At 36.4% G+C, this 23,578-nt stretch overlaps 1 protein-coding gene and 2 long non-coding RNA genes across 3 annotated transcripts in view; 1 reads left to right on the top strand and 2 right to left on the bottom strand.

Moving 5' to 3' along the window:
* Window positions 1–23,048, top strand: part of LOC144966925 (alkaline phosphatase-like) — a 117,264-nt gene extending 94,216 nt beyond the window's left edge. Inside the window, exons 8-13 of the mRNA XM_078903624.1 lie at window positions 10,735–10,837; window positions 11,920–12,060; window positions 13,802–13,879; window positions 17,167–17,283; window positions 18,927–19,010; window positions 20,392–23,048. Of these exons, the coding sequence (XP_078759750.1) occupies window positions 10,735–10,837; window positions 11,920–12,060; window positions 13,802–13,879; window positions 17,167–17,283; window positions 18,927–19,010; window positions 20,392–20,618 (750 nt within the window). The 3' untranslated portion in view covers window positions 20,619–23,048. The remainder of the gene's footprint in view (window positions 1–10,734; window positions 10,838–11,919; window positions 12,061–13,801; window positions 13,880–17,166; window positions 17,284–18,926; window positions 19,011–20,391) is intronic.
* On the bottom strand, window positions 4,310–6,525 carry LOC144968939 (uncharacterized). Its single transcript, XR_013644698.1, has 2 exons — window positions 6,321–6,525; window positions 4,310–4,399 (listed from the first exon to the last, which is right to left on the bottom strand). It is a non-coding gene; the product is annotated as an uncharacterized LOC144968939 (long non-coding RNA).
* On the bottom strand, window positions 7,324–9,588 carry LOC144966926 (uncharacterized). Its single transcript, XR_013644293.1, has 3 exons — window positions 9,089–9,588; window positions 8,577–8,663; window positions 7,324–7,415 (listed from the first exon to the last, which is right to left on the bottom strand). It is a non-coding gene; the product is annotated as an uncharacterized LOC144966926 (long non-coding RNA).
* Window positions 23,049–23,578: the final 530 nt, after the last annotated feature.

The raw sequence follows: 23,578 nt of genomic DNA, 5'->3' as shown, positions 1-23,578 counted from the left end.
AAATGATAACAAACCAATATGTTGTTGCTGGTAAGTTGCTTAATTGCATTTGTTAAAAAGCATAAACTGTGAAGCAAAAGTGTTGAAAATCGTTTGAATAAAGTTTAATGCAAAAAAAATAATTCTTAAGCACTTTATGCCGTTCTAAGCTGTCGTTGCTGCATTTTTTTTCATTATTAATTATTATTATTCTGATTAAGGATGAGGGGATAAAGAAAGAATGAAATTAAATGCACAGAGGTGTCATTTCTTGACAGTCACCTTTAAAGATTGCAACTCTTAAAACTATCATAAAAAGAATAGTGAAATTTTACATTAGGTATCTAGAAAATGCTGAACATAAAGCTACATTGGCCAATTAAGTTAGGGTTAGTAGAAAGACTTTTTATTCTGCCATATCTGATTCTTTCAGATAGTTCTACATAGCTGCCAACTTTTCAAAAATAAAATAAGGAACGCTCATTTTGCCCGGGATGAGGGGCGATGTGTGCCGAAGCCCCCCCCCCCCCCCCCCTTCATCGAATCGCAACATATAAAAGTCAGCCTTTTTAATTACTATTACTAACACTAACAAGTTTGAGATGACAGAGGCTAGTCCAAATGTTGCTCAATTATCGGGTTTAGTACCAGCACATTTGAATCGTTAAAATGACACTTTCCACAATGATTGTTGTTTTGTTTTTAAGGGTTTTACGGCGCTTGCAACACATTTAGGTTATATCAGCGCCAGTAAAAAGGAAGAAAATTGGATAGTAAAAAGTTCTAGAATTACAGTTGAAGCATCCAAGAGAAAGTAAGACATAGGGGAACTGGGAACAAATAGGGATCAGATGTAGATTCCAAGAGCGTATCACCAATGTACTAAGTTTGAGATCACCTATAAGTCTTATCCGGACACAAGAACAAAATCCAACAAAGAGGAACACACTCAAATGCTTACATTATACATTAAAAAATAACAAATATAGTAATAATACATAACAGAGAGATGATTTACAAGGAAAAAAATATCATCTCCCAAAACAATAAATATGCATTTGACTGCTTCCCTCCCAGCTAGGACTCCGGCGAGGGCCAGGAAAAAAACAAGTAATCTCATTCCAAGACAAAGACTGAAAGCATGTTGGAAAACAGATATAAGGGGATAGAAGACACAGTGTGTACCTCCCTGCCCGCTATGGGAGCTTTCCACAATGAGATCAAAATTCAGAACGGACAATATAAAGAAAGAATTCAACTGCCTCAACTTTGATAAGGACCAATACACAAGAAGCACGATTGTAAAATAAATGAAATAACTTAAGATGGTTAGAAATGCATAACTACCAACCTGGTACATCACTTGAGAGGGCGTTTTTGGGGTAAAAATTAGGTGAGTTCAGATAAAAAGTAGACGATTGCATATATGTTTTCTTTCATGCAACATAATGGTCTTTAAGTAGTATACTATAATAGTAGTTATAGTAAAATGCACCTCTAAATATTAGAGAATTCCTACTTCTTTACTTTGACAAGATAAACACACCTAAAAATGGAGTATACTTATTTTTCTTGAACCTAAACCGTTACAAAAGCTTGCTTGAAAAAAAAAAATTAAAATCAGATGAAGATGTTTTTAAAGGGATTAAATTTATATATTTCATAAATTAATAAAGGGAAATAATCATTGTCATCTTTAATCAATATAAGCAATTGATTTTCTTATTGAATACCTTCCAATCAAAAAGGTGGATTTAATTTTATTCTTAATTAAAATAATATTTGTAACAAATAGTGAAAGTATCAATACTGTCTTAGAATATTCAAAGTATATCGAGGCTAACATCCATATCCTATGCAAATCTCCAATACATTATGAAAGGTTTGAGTAAAATACAGGCGTCATATAAACGAATGGAACTTTTTTAATTGTTGAAAATCATTTATGTTAGAGGCATAATTCAAATTAAAGAGCTACACAAATGGAGATTATGCTCTCACTGGACACCAATAATAATGATAATAATAATAACAACAATAGTAGTAGTAGTAATAGTAATAATAATGGATCAATAATAATAATTCATTAGGCTCACATGGCTTTTTTACCACAAATTAGTCAAAAATTACAAAATACGGATTTTGAACTAAAAATAAGCACTTACGGACTCAGGAAGTCAAATACGGAACAAATCCGTTTTTAACAGAACGGTTGGCAGCTATGGTTCTACAAAGCATTTGTCTCTCAAGCTGAGCAAATGAATGTTCATATAATATAAAAAAGGATATTGCAATGATGAACAGATTGTACTATATAAAGATAAAACGTTTTTGTAAACCCCCAAAATATGTCAATAACACTATACAATACAATGAATGTAATACAAATCAAATTCATGATTGTCATTACACCGATTGAAACGCTCTTTCCCTTCTATATTTATTTCTTTCATTAAAAATCTTTGTCTTCACCAAACTAATTAGTGTACCTTCAGGGATTCCTTTTTGTGAAAATACCCTGTGGTGTTTTAAGAACAGAATAATTTCAGACTTTCTAGGTAATGATCCCCTTGAACCATGTGCTGAAACATCTTCGACAAAGTTTTTAAAATATGACTTGACTCTATCTGTATCCTCATCTGACCATGACATGTATCTCCGATTTTTGCTTGAATTCCTCTTGGGTTCAGTTTGTTTTGAAGAACACGTAAGCTGATTTGGCACTCCTGCTTCACCATCAAATATTTCTTCTTGATTTGCAGCTGTTACTATGGATGTTCCAAAATTTGCATTTGAGTCTCTATTCACTACAGAGTCATTTGTTTCAATGTTACAATTTCCTTCCCCAGTGACCGATGCTGAGTTATCAATTTGACCCAAAAAATGACCAACTTCTGTTATTTCTCGTATTGCAAGTGGACACTGATAAATGTTTTGATTGATTGATTCACTGTGTCCCATATGTCGATAGAAGACATCTCTCTCGTGTTGTGGGACATCAAGTAAGGCAAATAATGTCGAAGCTCGGTGCCTGAATTTATCAGCTATTAACAACTGGGGTTTCTCTAAATCCTTTACTAAGGAAGTGACATATTTGATGGCAATGTAACCACTTACATGATCTTTGGATATTCCTGTATTTGGAAAAAGAAATGGGTTGTCTGAAATATCAACAGCTTTACGCTCCTGTGCAAGTTTCCTTAAAGGCTGAATTGTGTCATTGGGTATCAACACAGGGACCAACATCTTGCTTCCCTTTCCAGACTGATAGGCCAGCTTATACTTCTCAAGTAACGCTTTTTCCAGAGGATCAGTGACATGTTGTACAAGCTGGGATCAACCCATACACCTGAATCTGCATCATTCCAGTCTTTTAACAACATCCTTGCGGGTTCTCCGCCTCTCCTCGCATTAAACATTGTAAGCCTAGCTACGATGACATTGCGAAGCCTAACAAACATATGTGAATCAAATAATTGATAATCATCCTCACAAATACGGACCATCTCTTCAGTAATAAATTGCCGTAGCTTCTTTATATCATTCTCTAATGGCATCTCTTTGGGTTTTCTCAAATTTGTTCTCTTTGCTTCACATTGAACTCTGGCTGTAAAAAAAATACTATCCCAATTATAATCCAGGACAGCTTTGAACAAATCTATCTCTGCGGATTCTTCCATTTTGTTTTGCATTATATATTCCCCTTTTAAGAAATTAATTAACTTTTTCAATATAAATCCAATTGAAAGCTTCAAGCCTGCTTTCAATGTCCCATCCTCTTTCAAAGTCATTTCAGAAATGGTTTGCGATATTTCATTAAAGTTACAACGCTTCACCACGTCCTCTCCAGAGAAAGAAGGTTGATTCGTTCTCTTCCTAGTTTTTAAAATCAAATTTCCTAAGATGCGTAAATCACTCATTATAACTTTTCTCTCCTTCTTTGAACTTTTACTCCACAATTTTGTTCCTAACAATACTATAGCTTTGTCTGATCGACACAAATTTCCCACTTCATCATTCCGAAATTTGTCAAGAATATTCTCCTTTATTTCTTTACTTGCATTGGGAGCCACGGGATAAAATTTTACAACCCCAGTACACAGAGCATGCTCAGTACTACATTTCTTTTTGTGTTCATAAACCCTTCGTCCAGAGTAAAACCCCTTACAGCCAGCACACATAACAACTTCATGTGACCCTTGTGCTCTCTCACGCATAACTATTGAATTGTTTCTAGTGTTTGAATAAAAAATGCCCTTTTTCTTGAGATAATCCATTGTTCTATCCCTTTCCTTTACAGGCTGTTTCATGGCCTCTGTAACTTCTGTCTCATCTTTGTGTTTCCTCATCAAATGCCTTGAGAGTTTTGTTTGCAACTGTCCACAGTATGGACAGGGTCTCCTTGGCTTTTTGTATTTCTCTGGAAAAAAAAGAAGAAAATAAAGCACATCATGCTATGAACTATGAAAATAAATCAATAGACAGATCATATGCACATCAGCTACATGACAGCGATAGAGAGGAATAGCATTCCAAATATTTAAGGCCTGGACAAGTAACTGTCATAATTCCTTCTTGTTATATACTTTTCTACCATCTATTCCTTTGGAAGAGGTATGTTAGATTTGTGGAGACCTCTGCCACATAACAAATCCAGTGAAAAGACGCCATATTTTTGTTTTGAAATAGAAATAAATAGATCAATCCACCCACTTCACTGGGTTCAGGGTTCCCTCTTCATTATAATCAAAATATAACATAAATCGGAATAGTAACACATTGAAGTCTCATCTGAATACATAGATTGTCCTTTGTTGTTTCAGCGAAAAATCAGACAGAATGTCAAAAGAATTTTAGGTTTTTCCCCAACCACCCCTTGGAGGTATCAGTATCAGCGGAATGGTAAGCGTCATGTTTTTTTACGTTGAGCAACAAAATTTACTCCAAATGCTTCACTCGACCCAGGCGGAAAAGCAATCAAGAATAGACCCAAGTCCTATCCAAAGACTAACATTTCATTTAAGTTTATTGTAGGCCCTTGGCCAATCGACAAAATTCAATTCACATAAATTATTTACAACAATCAGAAATTAATTATATCAATAATAGTAATAGAATGCAATGAAGGCAATATCATAATAATAATAATAATAATAATAATAATAATAATAATAATAATAATAATAATAATAATAATAATAATAATAATAATAATAATAATAACAGTAGCGGCTATAAGTAACAATTAATATAGTAACAAAAGTAATAATAGACTATAGTTCATAGTCATAACAATGACTTTCTTTGTCATTGAGGGAGTGAGAAAACATCACCGGCTGGCAGAACAAACAGCCGACATCAATCAAACGTCCTCCAGACCGGTTGAGCATCGGCTTCATTAATTCCTTAAAGACTTCCCCCCAACTGCCTGAACGATGCTGATGCCCAGACAACTTAATCCTGATTTATATTTTGTGGGAATGAAATATGACATGTATATGCCGAAATATTTCAATAACAAACACACTGTTCAGATAGAAAATATTTGAGTCTTGCCTTTGTTAATTGATACAGGTAAGTTAGGAAAATAAATGCTAGTAAAAACGATCAGCAAGTTCGTGAACACTGCTTCTCAACTCGAACATATGTTTTCATCAAATCTACACACATCATGTTGTGAGCTGAATTTTAATGATCTCAGTTGTCATTGAAAGGAAACCCAAGAATTTTAGAATAAAGAAAAATATTGAACCTGGAAGTCAAAAGGGTTTGTAGCACAGCAGGCATTATCAAAGTATAATTTTAGTACCGACAAATTAAAAAGAAAATGTGCTTTTCTTTAAATGCTCCCAATCATCATATACTGTTTAGGTTGCAAGATTAATAAAAATGTTATCTACTCTGATTCTCGTTAAGTTTCCAGCTGGTCTGTGAAAAAAAGCCTTAAGCATCATAGAGTTACAAAGAAACAGTTTTAATATATAGATGGGTTGTAACAAAAAAACCATTTTAACACTTACAATACAAGCAATTTAAGTCTATTACAGACAAAAAAAAACCCCAATAAAATAAACATGAACATTTTTATGGCTGGTTTCACTGATATCACTCACACATTGGGGTTTCAGATTCTAAGATGTCCACCCTATCAAATTTGGATTTGTGCTTGTTATGTAAATGGTAGCGTATTTTGCGACGCAGCACTGCCAAAACAGAAAAAAAATGCAATAACACAAATGCAGCACCATGGAGGGGGTGGAAGTTTTCTTTTAAAAGGAATGGGTAAATTAAAATTGATCCCCCAAATATCAAAGGAGAAGAATGACAAAAAAATGACTCACCATTGCACGTAACACGTTGGTTTGCAAGTGTATAGCATTCGGGTTGAACCTGGTCCCAGACTGGCAACGAGGTTCAGTCTGTGATAGTTGTGGATGAGGCTCTGACTGAGTTGGGGAATGAGCACTAGGTTCCAAAGACAATGATGTACTCAGCATTGGGTACCTCACAGAGTACGTAGAGGAATCAGACTCGGAGTCAGCAACAAAATCGGGACCCTGTATATTTTGTGGAAAAGATGACAGATCAATCAATTTATTCATGTTGACAATAAACATGAAGAGCCATTGTTTAATAATCCAACTAAACAATTAGCTGGTTAATAATGCAAGTATAATAAAAAAGAGTTGAGAAAGGCAGACATATTGTCTAAGTATTTAATATGTTCAACTGTGCTTGGATAAATATAGATACACCAACCAGGGTTTCAGTAAACCGTTTTTAACCAACTCTTTAAATCCTACACCAGGACCAACAACTACAAAACAATTTTTTATATCACTACGATTCTGGACATATAAACGGTTGTCATTGCAACAATATGAACTTCCTAACCTTGCAACTGCAATATAGTTAACAAAAAAAGTTGATAAACATTACGATGCAAGAGAATTTGGACAAAATGCGAGATCAAAAGTATAATCCCAACAGAAGCTATTTTAATTTTTCCTGGAAACGCATCATTTTCACATTTTGTCAAATAAAAAAACAAACGACTTCAAATGTGAATGGCTCATCAATGAATATCACTTCAAAATATAACGAGGAAGGTTTAAAATAGTGTTATTGTTGGCGAAGTCCACTGCAAAGAAAAATTTTTAACAACAAAAAACTAGGAGATCTCACTGGTGTAAAACAGTGTTGTCCTTGTCCTGAAATATTGTATTGCGCCTAACAGACTGCAGGTCTCATCTTTTGTGGCAAATGTGTTTTGTCCACCACAAAATATGTTGATGTGAAGCATTTTGAGCATGGTGCCAACTGTGGATAAACGCTATACAAATGTTATGATTTTATTTTAATGTACATACTTACCACAAATGAATCATGTGATATGGAACTTTGTTCTGCATCACTTTCAGGCTCTGAGTTGGAGTCTATATAGAAAATAAAAACAACAAAAAAAAAGCTGAAGACTATCATGTGCAAGTTTTTCTCTAAACTCTTAAACAAAAAATCATGCCATCTTGTGCTGTAAAAGGATTTTTTAAAAATTATTTACCTTATGACTATTGTCCTTTGGAAAAAAAAAGAAAATTAAGTCCGAAACCTTCTGGCTATTTTCTTTTAAATTTCAAGAACGTCAGAGTTGGCAAGGGAGGACGGAAATATAATTCCAGAAACCAATCTGTCTATAATCATATCCATATGATAGTTTTTCGTTCAAGATTCAGGTACAGTCCACTTAGGATAATCGCAATACCTTGGGATCATCGAAAATGTTGGGATTAACCGAAATTCAGTTTCCTGTCCACTATTTCAACATTTTACACATTTATTGTCAACTCAAACCAGTAAATAATATTCTTAGTCCACCACATACAGAGCAATTTGATTGAAACAAAAACCATATGGCAGCCCCGTGTAGATTTGTCAACCAAAAGCAGCTATGAAGCAAGCCGATATCTTATTCAGATTGGAAGAAGTTTCAATCTTTTTTCTCAACAATTCAACATTTGTCAGAGTTAAAGAGATTAGCCTTAATGAGAGACAATAAGCTCTCACCAAACTCGTTGGTCACAATGCACAGTTGTTAATCCTAAAACAAAGGATATCGCTCAGTCTCTCTTTATAACTGTCATTTATAACCTGTTGTCAAGATTATGACCAGCCCCACCCCTCTTCTATTTAATGGCCACCGATGACGTCACAAACCCATACTGCAGAGCCCCGCCCTCTTTCGACTCTAACAGAGTGGTGACACACTACTGTAGCATTAAATCCTGCTCACTCTCGATTCTTCAACCTGTCACGATTTCATCCATGATGAAATTTAATCATGATATACTGTTTGATTTCTTGAATTTACCACTTTTTAAAAAACCGAAGTTTGTTGCAATTAACCAGTGACTTTTATATAGAATTATTTCCATTGCTTAGGAAATATTGTGATTAACCGAAAGTTGCGATTAAACGAGTTGCAATTATCCGGAGTGGACTGTAATAGTATTACACATCATGACTCAAAAAAAAAAAAAAAAAAAGCAAACTATGTGTACCTAAATGTTATTCATTTCCTCATCAAATTACATTCTTACCATTAACATCATAGATCACATCAAAAGGGTTGTCTGGATTGACAGCAAGACATTTTTCAGGATTTTTAAAGCTCAAATCTCTCTGATCTGAAGTTACAAAAGAAATAGCATATTCTCAACATTAAACTATGATTTTGTGATGGCTGTGATATGGCATACTGTATGCATAAAGCAAGATGCAAAGACAGGTTTAAGTTTAAATTATTTTATATTCTTTTCAAAAATCCATTCTAGTTTTGCCAAAATAAAATAAACACGAGAAGTGTTGAGTTGGATAAAGCTAAAACTAAAAGTAGTAGTGGTAGTAGTAGTAGTAGTAGTAGTAGTAAACGACAGATCTTACTCACTAGTGTGAATCTACAGTCTACAGAAGTTCCCGAATTATCTGACTCCACTTCCAAATGACTGACTGACAAGTGACAATCATCAATCGGTGTGTGTGTGATTGTGATGTCTACCCTATTGAAAATCTTAAATCAACAGTGATGTAATAAGAATGGCCAATAACTTACCATTTAAATTATCTCGGTGTCTCTTCAATGATGCCTCCAGCATCAATTTACCCCACGATGCCATAGACGTCTAGTTTGGAACTCAGCAAGTGACGAAAAAATACTTGCGGCTATAGAGAGGACGTCCGTCGGCCACTCTCTCCGCAAGTCAGTTGTTATCAGATAATCATTGGTTCTTGAAAAATATAGAAACACAGCGGTTCATTTAAAAAGACTCTTTTGTAGATCAAGATATAATGTTAGGTATTGCACTTTAAAATCTCTTCAGACATAGAACGGGTCAACTTGACGTCTAGACCAAATCATTTCGAAGATCGATATGGCAACAGCAACACCTGGAATGGAGGATTTAAATGCGGCATCTGACGATTCTACTGCTATGACAGAAGATGCTCCATTTCACGACGTCGAGATGGCTTCAACTGGCATCAGGCATCAACATGCTACTCAATAATGGGTTTGATGAAGCGTTTGACTAAGAATTAAAGCTGATAACTGATAACCACCTACCTACTACTGACTTGCGGAGTGAGTGAGTGCCGAGTGCCTCTTTATGCGCGAAATTGACTAAACATACGTTTCACGAAAAAAAGAGTTACTATGTTTGCTTGTCTCTTGTCACCAAGATAAGAATCCGGACCAAGATTCGATAAATCTGTTTCTAAAAATAGATTATAATTCGTATATCTTGTTCATTCCTCAGTTCATCAACTTTCACACAATTTTATATTAGGTTTTCATTACTATAGAAATCCATATAATGCTCTAGAATTTTAGAGAAAATTTCGGAAAGATATATTGCCTCACTATTGAAATATATCGATGAAAACACTGGTACCCCTATTGTACTTTTTTCAGGCGGTCACCTTATTGACCAACGTGAAAATTTAGGCATAACTCTTCTTACTGTGGTGTTTAACAAATAACTTCAATACTATGATTTACAATTATATATCCTTGACGGTTGGGTTGACAACTTTAAACTAAAAATAGAAAAGTGAATGTGCTAGAGGTCAAATCAATAGGGGGACCGGATTTTGGTCTCCCTATTGGTAAAGTACTGTAAAATGAACTAATAGGGGTACCAAAAGTCTCCCTATCCGGTATTATTATATATATATATATATATATATATATATATATATATATATATATATATATATATATATTATAATGAAAAACATTAAACCACCTTTATTTTTATTTTAGCCAGAAATTTTTACTTGAAATGTCGATCAAGATCGACGCATACCGATATGCAAGTCTGACATCCGAACCTACTTATGGGCCTAGTTTAACATTGTTGTAATGGACAATATTTTGCGTCATTTAAAAAGAATTTTTTGTTGAGATTTCCATTACAACAATGAGCCCATTATGAATCGAGTCATCAGACCTGCAAATAACTGCACGTCGACTAAGATGTAGCCTTATCTTGTCAAATGTCAAAACTCTCACTTCAAACAGACTAACGGATAAGGTTTTTGACAAGTTGAGGACAACTTATTTGGTCAGGACTTGGATGTAAACAGTTCTGGTCGGATTTTAAAAACAAAAATGTTTTGTCAATATACGACATCACACATGTCCAGTCTCGGGTTTAGGAAATGAAAGTATAACTTTATTCTTTTGTTTTTTCCTTCAAGGAATGGAAAAAAGACAAGATGGACAGAAGAAAGAAGTTCAAGTATGTGGAGACGAAAGGAGAGCTGGAAAAAGTGAATGCCGATCACACACAGTTTTTATTTGGTGAGTCATAGTCTTCGTGGTCATCATTATCATCGTCATCGTCATCATCATCATCATCATCATCATCATCATCATCGTCATCATGATGTGAACGCCGATCACACACAATTTTCATTTGGTGAGTCGTAGTCATCATCGTCATCATCATCGTCGTCGTCGTCATCATCGTCGTCGTCATCATCGTCGTCATCATCGTCGTCATCATCATCATTATCCTCATTATCCTGATCATCACCATCATCATTATCCTGGTCATCACCATCATCATCATTATCCTGGTCATCATCATCATCATCATCATCATCATCATCATCATCATCATCATCATCATCATCATCATCATCATCATCATCATCATCCTGGTCATCACCATCATCATCATTATCCTAGTCATCACCATCATCATCATTATCCTGGTCATCACCATCATCATCATTATCCTGGTCATCACCATCATCATCATTATCCTGGTCATCACCATCATCATCATTATCCTGGTCATCACCATCATCATTATCCAGGTCGTCGTCATCATCATCATCATCATCATCATCATCATCATCATCATCATCATCATCATCATCATCATCATCATCATCATCATCATCATCATCATCATCATCATCATCATCATCATCATCATCATCATCATCATCATCACCATCATCCTCATCATCATCATTATCCTGGTCATCAGCATCATCATTATCCTGGTCATTACCATCATCATCACCATCATCATCATCCTGGTCATCACCAAAATCATCATCATCATCATCATCATTATCCTGGTCATCACCATCATCCTGGTCAGCACCATCATCATCATCCTGGTCAGCACCATCATCATCATCATCATCATCATCATCATCATCAGCAGCAGCAGCAGCAGCAGCAGCAGCATCACCATCTCATATAGATAATTTCTTCGATTTATAGCTAGCTTAGTCAAATCGCTCCAGTAGGTTTTATGACATTCATATTTCCATTTCATGCATATAAATCAGTTCATTCCGTCACAATATATTGGCACGATAGGTCTCATATGTCCGATCCTATAATTTACTCTGTGAAATCTACAGGTCTTTTCCAGTCCGGCCACATGACCTACGATTTAGAAAGAAATACTTCTTCTGAAGGAGAACCGTCACTCTCGGAAATGGTCAGCAAGGCTATTGATGTCCTCAAGAAAAATAAGAAAGGATTCGTTCTTATTGTTGAAGGTTAGTCCGGTCATAGTGTTAGTGTATGTGGCTTTGTGGTCGAGTAATGTAACTTGTGGTCTGTAGACCCCGGGTTCGAGACCCGCTGAGGACGACGCAAAGTTGAGATATATTGGAGACGACTCCGTAAAATTTTGTCTTCATAATCAATTGAAAAAAAGAGTACCTGGTTGGTAGAAGTGTTGTCTTGTCGAAAACACACGTAAGCGCTTTTCAACAACACCAAGCTACACGTAAAAGACGAGACAAAACGCTGTAAGACACTTATTACAATTTTCTTTTCGTCAGAGAAAACACTGTTGGCGGGCAGGTACCTACTCATATTACACTCTTTCCTGCTTTATTCTTTCCTTGTTTGTGTGTGTTTGTGTGTGGTTTTTTTTTGGTTGTTTTTTTGTTTTTGTCTTTTCATTTTTGAGTTGGGAGAGAGAGAGAGAGAGAGAGAGAGAGAGAGAGAGAGAGAGAGAGATGACTTGATTTTTGTTTTATCCTTCTTCTTGATGGTTTATTTCTTTATGGTTTGTTTCTTTTGTTTTGTTTGATTTCTTGGGTGGTTTTTTTTTTGTTTGTTTTTTCACATGTTTTGTGTTTTTTATCTTAGTTTGAAAGCTTACTTTGTGTGGAATAGACATTGATGTGTGTTACTTTGTGTGGAATAGACATTGATGTGTGTTAATTTATGTGGAATAGACATTGATGTATTTTACTTTGTGTGGAATAGACATTGATGTGTTTTACTTTGTGTGGAATAGACATTGATGTGTTTTACTTTGTGTTGAATAGAAATTGGTATGTTTTACTTTGTGTGGAATAGACATTGATGTGTTTAATTTATGTGGAATAGACATTGATGTATTTTACTTTGTGTGTTTGTGTGAATAGACATTGATGTGTTTAATTTATGTGGAATAGACATTGATGTATTTTACTTTGTGTGGAATAGACATTGATGTGTTTTACTTTGTGTTGAATAGAAATTGGTATGTTTTACTTTGTGTGGAATAGACATTGATGTGTTTAATTTATGTGGAATAGACATTGATGTATTTTACTTTGTGTGGAATAGACATTGATGTGTGTTACTTTGTGTGGAATAGACATTGATGTGTTTTACTTTGTGTGGAATAGACATTGATGTGTTTTACTTTGTGTGGAATAGACATTGATGTGTTTTACTTTGTGTGTAATAGACATTGATGTGTTTTACTTTGTGTGGAATAGACATTGATGTGTTTTACTTTGTGTGTAATAGACATTGATGTGTTTTACTTTGTGTGGAATAGACATTGATGTGTTTTACTTTGTATGGAATAGACATTGATGTGTGTTACTTTGTGTGGAATAGACATTGATGTGTTTTACTTTGTGTTGAATAGACATTGATGTGTTTTACTTTGTGTGGAATAGACATTGATGTGTTTTACTTTGGCTTTATGGAGATAGACATTGATGTTTTTACTTTGTGTGGAATAGACATTGATGTGTTTTACTTTGTGTGGAATAGACATTGATGTGTTTTACTTTGTGTGGAATAGACATATATTGATAGTGATGTGTTTACTTTGTGTGGAATGATATGGTTTACTTGTGTGAGACATTGATGTGTTTTACTTTGTGTGGAATAGACATTAATGTGTTTTACTTTGTGTGGAATAGACATTGATGTGCTTTACTTGTTGCAACTTTCTTTGTTCCCTTTTTTATTTGCTATAAAACAAAATCTTCTGATTTCGTTTTCCAGGTGCTCGTATAGATCACGCCCATCACAAGAACGAGGCCAAGAGAGCTCTAGCCGAGGTGGCAGAACTGGAAAATGCTGGTTTGTAGACGTGAACTGTATTCGTTTCATTGGGTCGTCCTTGTCGGCGTCATAACCACTGCCACAACCATCACTACATCGTCATCATCATCATCATCATCATCATCATCATCATCATCATCATCATCATCATCATCATCATCAATAGCAATGCACTCATCATCATTGCCATTATAGTACTATCATCATCATCATCATCATCATCATCATCATCAACATCAACATTATCACCATCACCATCACCACCTCCACTACTACAACCATCACCATCACCACGACCACCACCTCTACCACCATCACCACCTCCACTACTACAACCATCACCATCACCACGACCACCACCTCTACCACCATCACCACCTCCACTACTACAACCATCACCATCACCACGACCACCACCTCTACCACCATCACCATCACCACGACCACTACTACAACCATCACCATCACCACGACCACCACCTCTACCACCATCACCATCACCACCTCCACTACTACAACCACCACGATCACCACCTCCACTACTACAACCATCACCACGACCACCACCTCTACCACCATCACCATCACCACCTCCACTACTACAACCATCACCATCACCATCACCACGACCTCTACAACCATCACCATCACCACCTCCACTACTACAACCATCACCATCACCACGACCACCACCTCTACAACCATCACCATCTCCACTACTACAACCATCCATCACCACGACCACCACCTCTACACATACCATCACCAATCACCATCACCATCGACCACACCTTACAACCATCACCATCCCACTCCATACTAACTGCACCAAAGCCACCACTCTACAACCATGACCATTGTACCGCCACCACCCACAGCTTAAACCATTGTCCTGATATCCAAACAGGGCAAACGACAGTCTAAGTAAGACCGCACTAGATCATTGTGAAAACTGTAATCAACATATAATATCATTGTGGGTAGCTCATTAAGGGTTTAACGAATCAGTGCGCCTCACAAAGTTTTTTTTTTGGTTATTATGTTTTGTGTATCTTTTTTTTTAAGTGTCCAAATTTTTTTTTTTAACCCTCAGGCATGGGGGACACCCTATGTTTGTCGTTGCTTTGCCAATTTAGATTTATCTCCGTCTTTTAAATACGACAATAAACAGGTATAGGGATATTGACCTTTAAAAAAAAACAAAATAAAAACGTCAATTAAAAAAGTAAAAAAAAACAACAAAAACACACACAAAAACAAAACAAAACAAAAACAAAAAACAAACAAAAACAAAACAAAACAACAAAAAATAAATAAATAAATAAACAATACATTAAATGATAACAAAAAAATAAGACTAAATAAATAAATAAGTAAAAAAGAGATAAATAAATAAATAAATATATATTTAAAATAAAGCCTCACTAAGGTTTAATTGTTCGATCAGCGTGTAAAATTTAACCATTAGAAATAATTCTTACAGTAAGAATCGCCCTTACTCATCCTTTTTGTGCTCACATTCAATTCTTCCTCTTGAATGTAAAGAGACGAGAGAGGGTGTACGTGGGAAGGAAAGTATTGGACTTACAAATAGCGGGAAAGAGGAAAAAGCGACGCCCAAAGACTAGATGGTAGGATAAGGTAAAGGATGATATAAAAGAACTGGGCCTGGAGGAAGATGATGCGCTGAACCGAGATGCATGGAGATGTGGCATTCATTATGGCAACCCTGCAAAATGCGGGATAAGCTGAAAGAAGAAGAAGATGATTCAATTCTTCCTCTTGGTATAAGACGACGCCTCACAGGCAATTGTACTTTGGAAATGGAATGTGGTTCCATATGGACTGCTGGGGGGGGGGGGATGAATTATTGTGAAGTGCATTGCGTATAGTAAATCAGCGGAAATACGCTTTGAATATGTTCATACTATTTTTCTTTTAATTTATTTTACCATTCGGATCACTAAACACGTTTACTGAAGCTTCAAATTTACAAGTATTGAGACCTATTAATCCACTTTACCACACAAGGCAATTTTTTAATCCCATCTCGATATCCTATCTTACTTACTTATCCGAACCAGCGACCACCTGAGCTCTAGCCCTTCGGTCTTGTGCCATGACGTAGAAGTTGGACGTCTTTTGTAGTTGGTCCAGGTGACTATAAAGTGTGTTATTGATGCTTGGATTTGGTGGGAGGAATGTGCATCTCAGGTCTTCCTCGATATCCTATCAAAACCTAGTCCAATATTATTTGTACCTACTTCAGACTGGACATCAGTTTAGATGTTAGAGAACTATTCTGTGGCTGAAAAGTGAAGGACTGACTGATTTAGGAACATTATCGGTCACCCCACCCTAATGACTCTTTCTTTGAATCCGGTCATCGACCAGGATTGCCAATTTGGCAGATCTTCTGCCAAATGTCCTTTTTTTGACAGAGTTTGAAGTCGTCTGGCAGAGAAAAATCGGTTTGGCCGTTTGGCAGATATTTGGCAGATTTTATTTTCCGAGGCCTAGGAATGAATGTATAGGTCTACTCCACGTTTTCCATGGCAATTGTTATGTTTTAGTGATTACTTTTAAACTTGGAAAATGAAAGAAAAATTATGACATCGGCCTTGCGAATTTTTTGTTTAACAAAACTGATGAGTTTTCAAAGGGGGTTACTATAAATAGTACGGTTTGGCAGATTTTTGTGGTATTTGGCAGATTTTTAAAATCAAGTTGAAATTAATCTGGCAACCCTGTCATCGACCGAGCTTTCTAACTACGATTAATTTATATGAAAGCATTGTGTATGGCTGAAATAGAAAAAAGAATCTCTCTACCACGACGGTCCGTTTCTAAGGACAAGTGACATAAACACTCAACTTCGGATGTTTGTTTAAATCGGCGATCAAAATAAACTGGAATACAAAAAAAAAAATAAAAAAAAAAAAGGAATATTTTATTGGCGTTGTTTTGCTTGTTTTTGTTTTCTTTTGTTTTGTTGTAGTTTTAATCCGAAGAACGCCAAGATTGTATTTTAAAAACAAATAGAGACACGATTTACGCCGAGGGTGGCTTAAGTGAGGTTTAGCATGTTGAGAAATCAATTGATTCACATCTCTATACAACTGTGTTCATGCTATGGGTTTAGGTAAAATACAATAGCCGCCAGCCGTATAACCTATTTGTACCCTTAAAGGTGTTTAGCATGGCTGATGTAATTTAGTGAGAACTAATCATTAAAATGGCTTTCTAAACACATCAACAAAGTCAAAGAGCTGAGTGACGTCAATTTCATTCCTTCTATTCCCTAGCTGCGGTGGATTGGATGGACGACGGCGAGCACCCGACGGACGGGATGCCCTTTATGACCTTGAGCTACGCCAATGGCCCGGAATGGGGCAGGAAAAATCTCACCGGTGTCAATACGAGTAAGTTTGTTTTTGTTTTGTTTTGTTTTTATTTTAGTTTTGTTGTTTCATCTAAAGCAAATGTTGATTTTTTTTTTTTAAACTACATATTTAGATTGGTTAAGAAGCTCACAACATTGACATCCGGAAGTATATCGGACCAACGCACAAAACTATGTGTAACCTTGAATCTATTTTGTTTGGTTAATACAATTTGATGAGAATTACTCATAAACGCGGATGGCAAAAAGCATTAACAAAGACCTGAGTGATGTCAACTTCATGCAATCTAAATGTATTCGCTTTTTAAATCTATGAACATTAATTCAGTTCAATGCATAAGTATTATTGTCATAACTGTAACATAATACATTTTGAGATTCTGGTCAGAGAACTTTAATTCGATTTTTAGATCGTCAGGATGACCTCGATTTATCAAAAGACTTCAAAGAAATAGGTCAGCGTGGCTCAGCGATACCGGTCTTTGCTTCATACCCGAAAGGTACTGAGATCGACCACCCAAAAAAAAACTAGAACGAAAATTCTTCTGTCAGTGTACCTTTTTGATCTACTGTTTTGTTTAATGTGTATGCCTATCTGTCACCTCTCCAATTGTATCTTCTTCTTCTTCTTCTTCTTCTTCTTCTTCTTCTTCTTCTTCTTCTTCTTCTTCTTCTTCTTCTTCTTCTTCTTCTTCTTCTTCTTCTTCCTCTTCCTCTTCCTCTTCCTCTTCCTCTTCCTCTTCCTCTTCCTCTTCCTTCTTCTTCTTCTTGGGCGGGGTTCCTGACCTCCCATAGTGGGCAGGGGGGTACATGCTGTGTCTTCTGTCTCCTTATATCTGTTTTCCAACATGCTTTCTGTCTTTGTCTTGGAATGAGATTACTTGGTTTTGTCCTGGTCCTGGCCAGATCCCCTGACTGAGAGGGAAACAGTCGAATGTATAGTTAGTTTTGGGAGATGATATTTTTTTCATTGTAAATCATCTCTCTGTTATGCACTGTATTATGCTTTCTTTATATTATATATGATTTGTAAAGCATTTGAGTGTGTTCCTCTTAGCGGGGACCTGTGCTTGTGTCTGGATAAGACTTTTAGTGATCTCAAACTAAGTACTTTGATAGAGTGCTTTTGGAATCTACACCTGTTTCTTATTTGAACCGAACCAATTCCCTTTGTCTTCCCTTTTCTTGGATGCTTTATTGTAATTCTAGAACTTTTTACTATCCCATTTTCTTCCTTTTTACTGGCGCTGATATGACCTTAATGTGTTGCAAGCGCCGTAAAACCCTTAAAAACAAAAACAAACATCTTCTTCTTCTTCTTCTTCTTCTTCTTCTTCTTCTTCTTCTTCTTCTTCTTCTCCTCCTCCTCCTCCTCCTCCTCCTCCTCCTCCTCCTCTTCTTCTTCTTCTTCTTCTTCTTCTTCTTCTTCTTCTTCTTCTTCTTCTTCTTCTTCTTCTTCTTCTTCTTCTTCTTCTTCTTCTTCTTACGGCACCCAGCGCCATCATGTTGACGTTTAATGCTTCCCCGTAATATACAATAGCTAGACAGATAAGATGTTTTTGAATGAAGGCTTCCATGTTTTCCATTCATTAAATAATTGTTATTTACCTCTTGCCACAACCCCCCCCCCCCCCTCCTCCCTACTCGTATTCACCACGACAGCCACGGATACATACCGATTCCCTGCCTATGTTGAGATGCCTTGGGAAACACACGGCGGAGAGGATGTGTCCATCTATGCAATAGGTACGTACGTGTGTCCAAAATGTCATCTTGCGCTTTATATAGCGCAATATCCACTAAATGTGCTCAAAGCGCTTTACAAGGGGTCCCTGGTCAACAGCAACATTTAACATGTAGGACGGGACATGACGCCTGTTAGGCGATATTACAATTTTTCGGACAAACACAACGCTGTTAACGGCTAGGTACTCATTTTACACCTGAGTACGGTGAGAGAATGTGAGTAAAGAGCCTTTTCCAAGGACTCAACTATGTGCCGAGCGCGAGGCTCGAACCCGGGACCTTCCGATCCGAAAGCGAGTGTCATACCACTAGACCACATAGCCGCACAACATCCGAACTGACAACAAAAAAAAAACCCAACAATTTCGTGGCCAAAGTTAAGAGAAAATAAGTCAACAATTTTCTGACATCATAGAACCAATCAAAGTAGTGTAAGTAGGCTTAGAGGTCATGACGTCACACCCTCCTCTAATCTGGTTCAAAACTCCTTGGTGTATAACCAGTCGCACGGAGTACTAACAATGAGTAGATTACATATTGAATCATGAGGTGCCATGACTATTTTCATATATGTGACCCAACGTCTCAAAACGGTATTATGTCGGGATGAACCTGATGCTAAAAAGTCAAATTAAAACAAAACTGGTCAAAATGATGAATGACTGGTATTTAGCACTCTATAAAATATGATATCCATTCTCTTCAATAAAACAAATAAACTCAACGGAAGTCTGATATTTCTGGCCACAGATTCAATTTTCCGCAACTTAGTTATCCCGACTTGATACTGTTTTGAGACGAGGGGTCATATATCAGGATGTATAGATAGTATGCGCTTGGCCAAGGAGTTCACAACATTGCCATCCGGAAGTATAACGGACCAACACACAAAACTGTATGTATCCATGAATGTTTATAGTCAGATTAATACAATTTAGTGAGCATTACTCATAAATGCGGATGGCAAAAAACAATAACAAAGACCAGATTGACGTCATCTTCGTTATATCTATAGGCAAAGTCCTATGATTACAGAGAGTAAAAGAACGAGGATGGATGATAGTTATTGACAACCAGCATTTATTTAGACATCACTCTGAAAGTAGAAGATCAGATGCACAATGTATGCGTTCAGTTCTCTAGAGGACCGGTTTCACACTTCCAAGTAGATTGGAACCCGTATTTTGACATAACGCTATTGCTCCCTGTTGTGCCCGGAAAAGCAATCGTTCCACGAAATTGTGTGTGACCTTAAATATTTGTAATACGTCAAAGAGAATTTAATGAGAACTGATCGCCCAACTAGCTGTAAAAAAAACAACAAAAGAGCTGAGTGGCGTCAACTTCATTTAGTCTACATATTTATTTCCATCTTTTCCAGGCCCGATGTCCCACATGTTCCACACCACCCACGAACAACACTACATCGCTCACGTGATGATGTACGCCGCGTGCATGGGGGAGTACAGCTCGGATATCAAGTGTGACCGTCACGTGCGAGAGCTCTCGCCTGCTGGAGACGGCCCTTCCGATCACTGTGGGGCTGGGCGTGTCGTTAGACATCTATTTATAGCTCTGTGTGTCATCTTACAACTGTTGTTACTTTAATAATGTCATAATGTCTTCTTCTTCTTCTTCTTTTTCTTCTTCTTTTATTTTATTTACATGGCGCTTTTAATAGGGAATGAGATTAGCGGAAGAGTAGCGTCCCTTGATTGGACGTCACCTTGCAGAGAGAACGTCAAAATGGTTATGCGCATGGGTCTCTCTCGTCCTTGCGAAGTGTCTCATGCCGCTTTCACCGGAAGCGAGGACGAGAGACGCATGCGCACAACCAACATGACGTTCTCTCTCTAATAACTTTTCGGCCGGTGACGTCCAATCAAGGGACGCTACTCTTCCGCTAATCTCATTCCCTATATGTGGTATTCATTTTTTTTTTCACACTGACAAAATGTATTTATTTTAATTTTTGCCTTAAAATGTTTACTTAAAAAGTCGATAAAAACGATCCGCAACTTGCCAAGTGAAAGCCTCAAACCAGAACTTACTTCAAAGTCTTAGATAGGAGACTTTTGACAGGAGTTAAGGGTCATCTAAATCCATCAATTTATAAAGCAGATATTTTCTGGCCAAAATGGTGAAATTTAAAAAAAATGTTTTTTTAGAAGCAACATTTCGTCAGTGTACAGAAAGAAAACAACTTAACATTTGGTAACCTCGCTATTTGTTACGTTTCAAAATATAAACTGATGACGTCATACTCTTTGCCGATATTTGGTTGAAATACTCTCAAGATTAGACTAAAAGTTGGCCCTGATTACACGAGACAGCAGCTATTTTGGTACTGATAATAAGTGTGAATATCAATCAAACAATGTGTACATTTAGTGAGGACTGAGCAAAATTATCATCTCCCTTCCGTGATATGTTTGTTGTTTTGTGTTCGATAGCTCAGTTGGTAGAAGACTTGCTTTACAAGCAAAGAACAGATGATTATCTCTGATGCATTCGAGATTTTGTTCTGACCCCCTGTCCAACCTACGGTGATTGGGTAGCTAGGTCTGTTAGATCTAATGGAAAGTACTTTGCGAGAACTAATAACCTCCCCAAGGGGTAGTAAGCAAATTAAATACGATTTTCAGTTGAATGCTTTGGAAGCCAGGATAAACCAAGACTCAACTTGTTGTTTCTCAAGTAGTCGGGTAGTGAGGGCTCTAATAATGACTAAGAGTTAGAGACGATCTTTTTTGGGATCGTGGATAGCTCATACGGTAGAGTCGCGCTCTCACCTGCCAGGTGGAGTTGTCTTATCAGTAAGGTCGTGGGTTCAAACCCCCATCACCGCCGTGAAATTTTTATTCTCTATTGTCCTCTGGCACTTTCCTACTCACTTCGTCTCTTGTTGTTACCATGATTGTTGTTTTGTTGTTTGTTTGTTTTGAAATAGTTGATATGAAGCTTTAATAAACTTCACAGATGTGGTCTAATCGTTTGACACAGCATTCGTACAGATATGTGAACAGGTAGTGTGGTTGGTAGATATTATGTGGTCCCCTCCTGACAGGAGAGAGTTCGTAAAAGAATCCACCTTTACTCTCATCTTGAACTCCCAAATAGAATTTTGACCACTACCGTGTGGCTTTTTTTTTTGTCCGAAAGTTGAACTATATTTCATTTTTCCCCCAAGCCCTGACTGAGGTCCTTCGCAGAGAGGGAAATTGTCAGATGTTTACATTTTATTCACATCCACTTTGGGGTGAATTTTGTTCTTCGACTATACACTGGCTAAACTCATTATTCCAATGGGTTTTTTTACACAATTTTAACTTCAAAGTCCAATCCAATAAAATGACCGCCAAATTGTCGAAAAGGATCAAACCTGACATTGCGTACCAGGTGTGTGACGTTTTAGCATATTGAAATTGAAGGCCATTTTTTCGATCAACATTTTGAAGTAAAAGTTTATCTGGCAAGAACTAGGAAATGTAGACATGCATATTTCTCCTTGAACTTGACTGTCTTAGTGCTTATGACCCAAGCGTGTTGAGATTGCTTATATTATTATAATTATAGATGTTTTCAAAATCCCCTTCATCTTTCTTTTGCTCCTCACGGCCATGCTATACGTGTCGCAGAACTCTAAGAAGTATATATCAGCACAATCAGTTCCATGGTCGATGACGTCAGTTCTCATCATCATTATCATCATCGTTATCGTTATCGTTATCATCATTATCATCAAAATGTTTGTATCTTTTAAATCACCATCATACCATACGTCGTATCATAGCAGCATTATCAACACCATTATCACATCACCACTTCCACCATCATCACCATCATCATCATCATCATCATCATCGTCGTCGTCGTCATTATATCACACGTATCGTCATTCTCATTGCTTCAGTAAATATAAGTTATAAGTAGATCTATAGATTTTTAAAGCCATTTAACTGCATTATAAATCATAACGCTATTTTTATAACAAAAACAAACAAAAAACAACAAATAAATAATAAATTTTCTCATCGAGTCAATTGTTGAATTTTTCTTCTTCTTTTTTTTTTTAATACTGAACACTGATTTTATTTTTTATTTGTAATCGCCTTTTTAAAATGTTGGCTTAAAACTTTTTGACTTTAAAAGTTCATGAATTTAGGTAAGTCGACTCTCAACTTGTCATCCATTCTTTATACCTTGTATTTTATGGATGACTTCGATTATAGAACAGTTCCCAATCGAGATGTCACTCTTTCTCTATCGCCCATCGTTCTTTACTTATTTATAGATTTTCTATATAGAACATAGTTTTCCAACTACAATGGCTGATTTCCTGTCTTGAATCAGTCCATGTAATATAAAGAATAACCTTTAATTGCTGTTAGTGGCAAAAGCTCATAAATACTCGATCATCCAATAGTCTAATATGATATTTATGAACAAAAGGTAATTATCAAAGTTAGTCTTTATTTCATAGCATTATTGCGCGGTATGACAAAACAGATTATCGAGCCTGATTTCAGAATAATTTAGTCTATATATTATTTCTGCAACTGTTAGAT

Source organism: Berghia stephanieae, chromosome 3, assembly GCF_034508935.2.
Source record: "Berghia stephanieae isolate SIO BIC M18660-M18661 chromosome 3, UCSD_Bste_1.3, whole genome shotgun sequence".
In the NCBI taxonomy this organism is placed as follows: Eukaryota; Metazoa; Mollusca; class Gastropoda; order Nudibranchia; family Aeolidiidae; genus Berghia; species Berghia stephanieae.
Note: the sequence above shows the minus strand (reverse complement) of the source record. Positions and strands in the feature narration are given on the sequence as shown.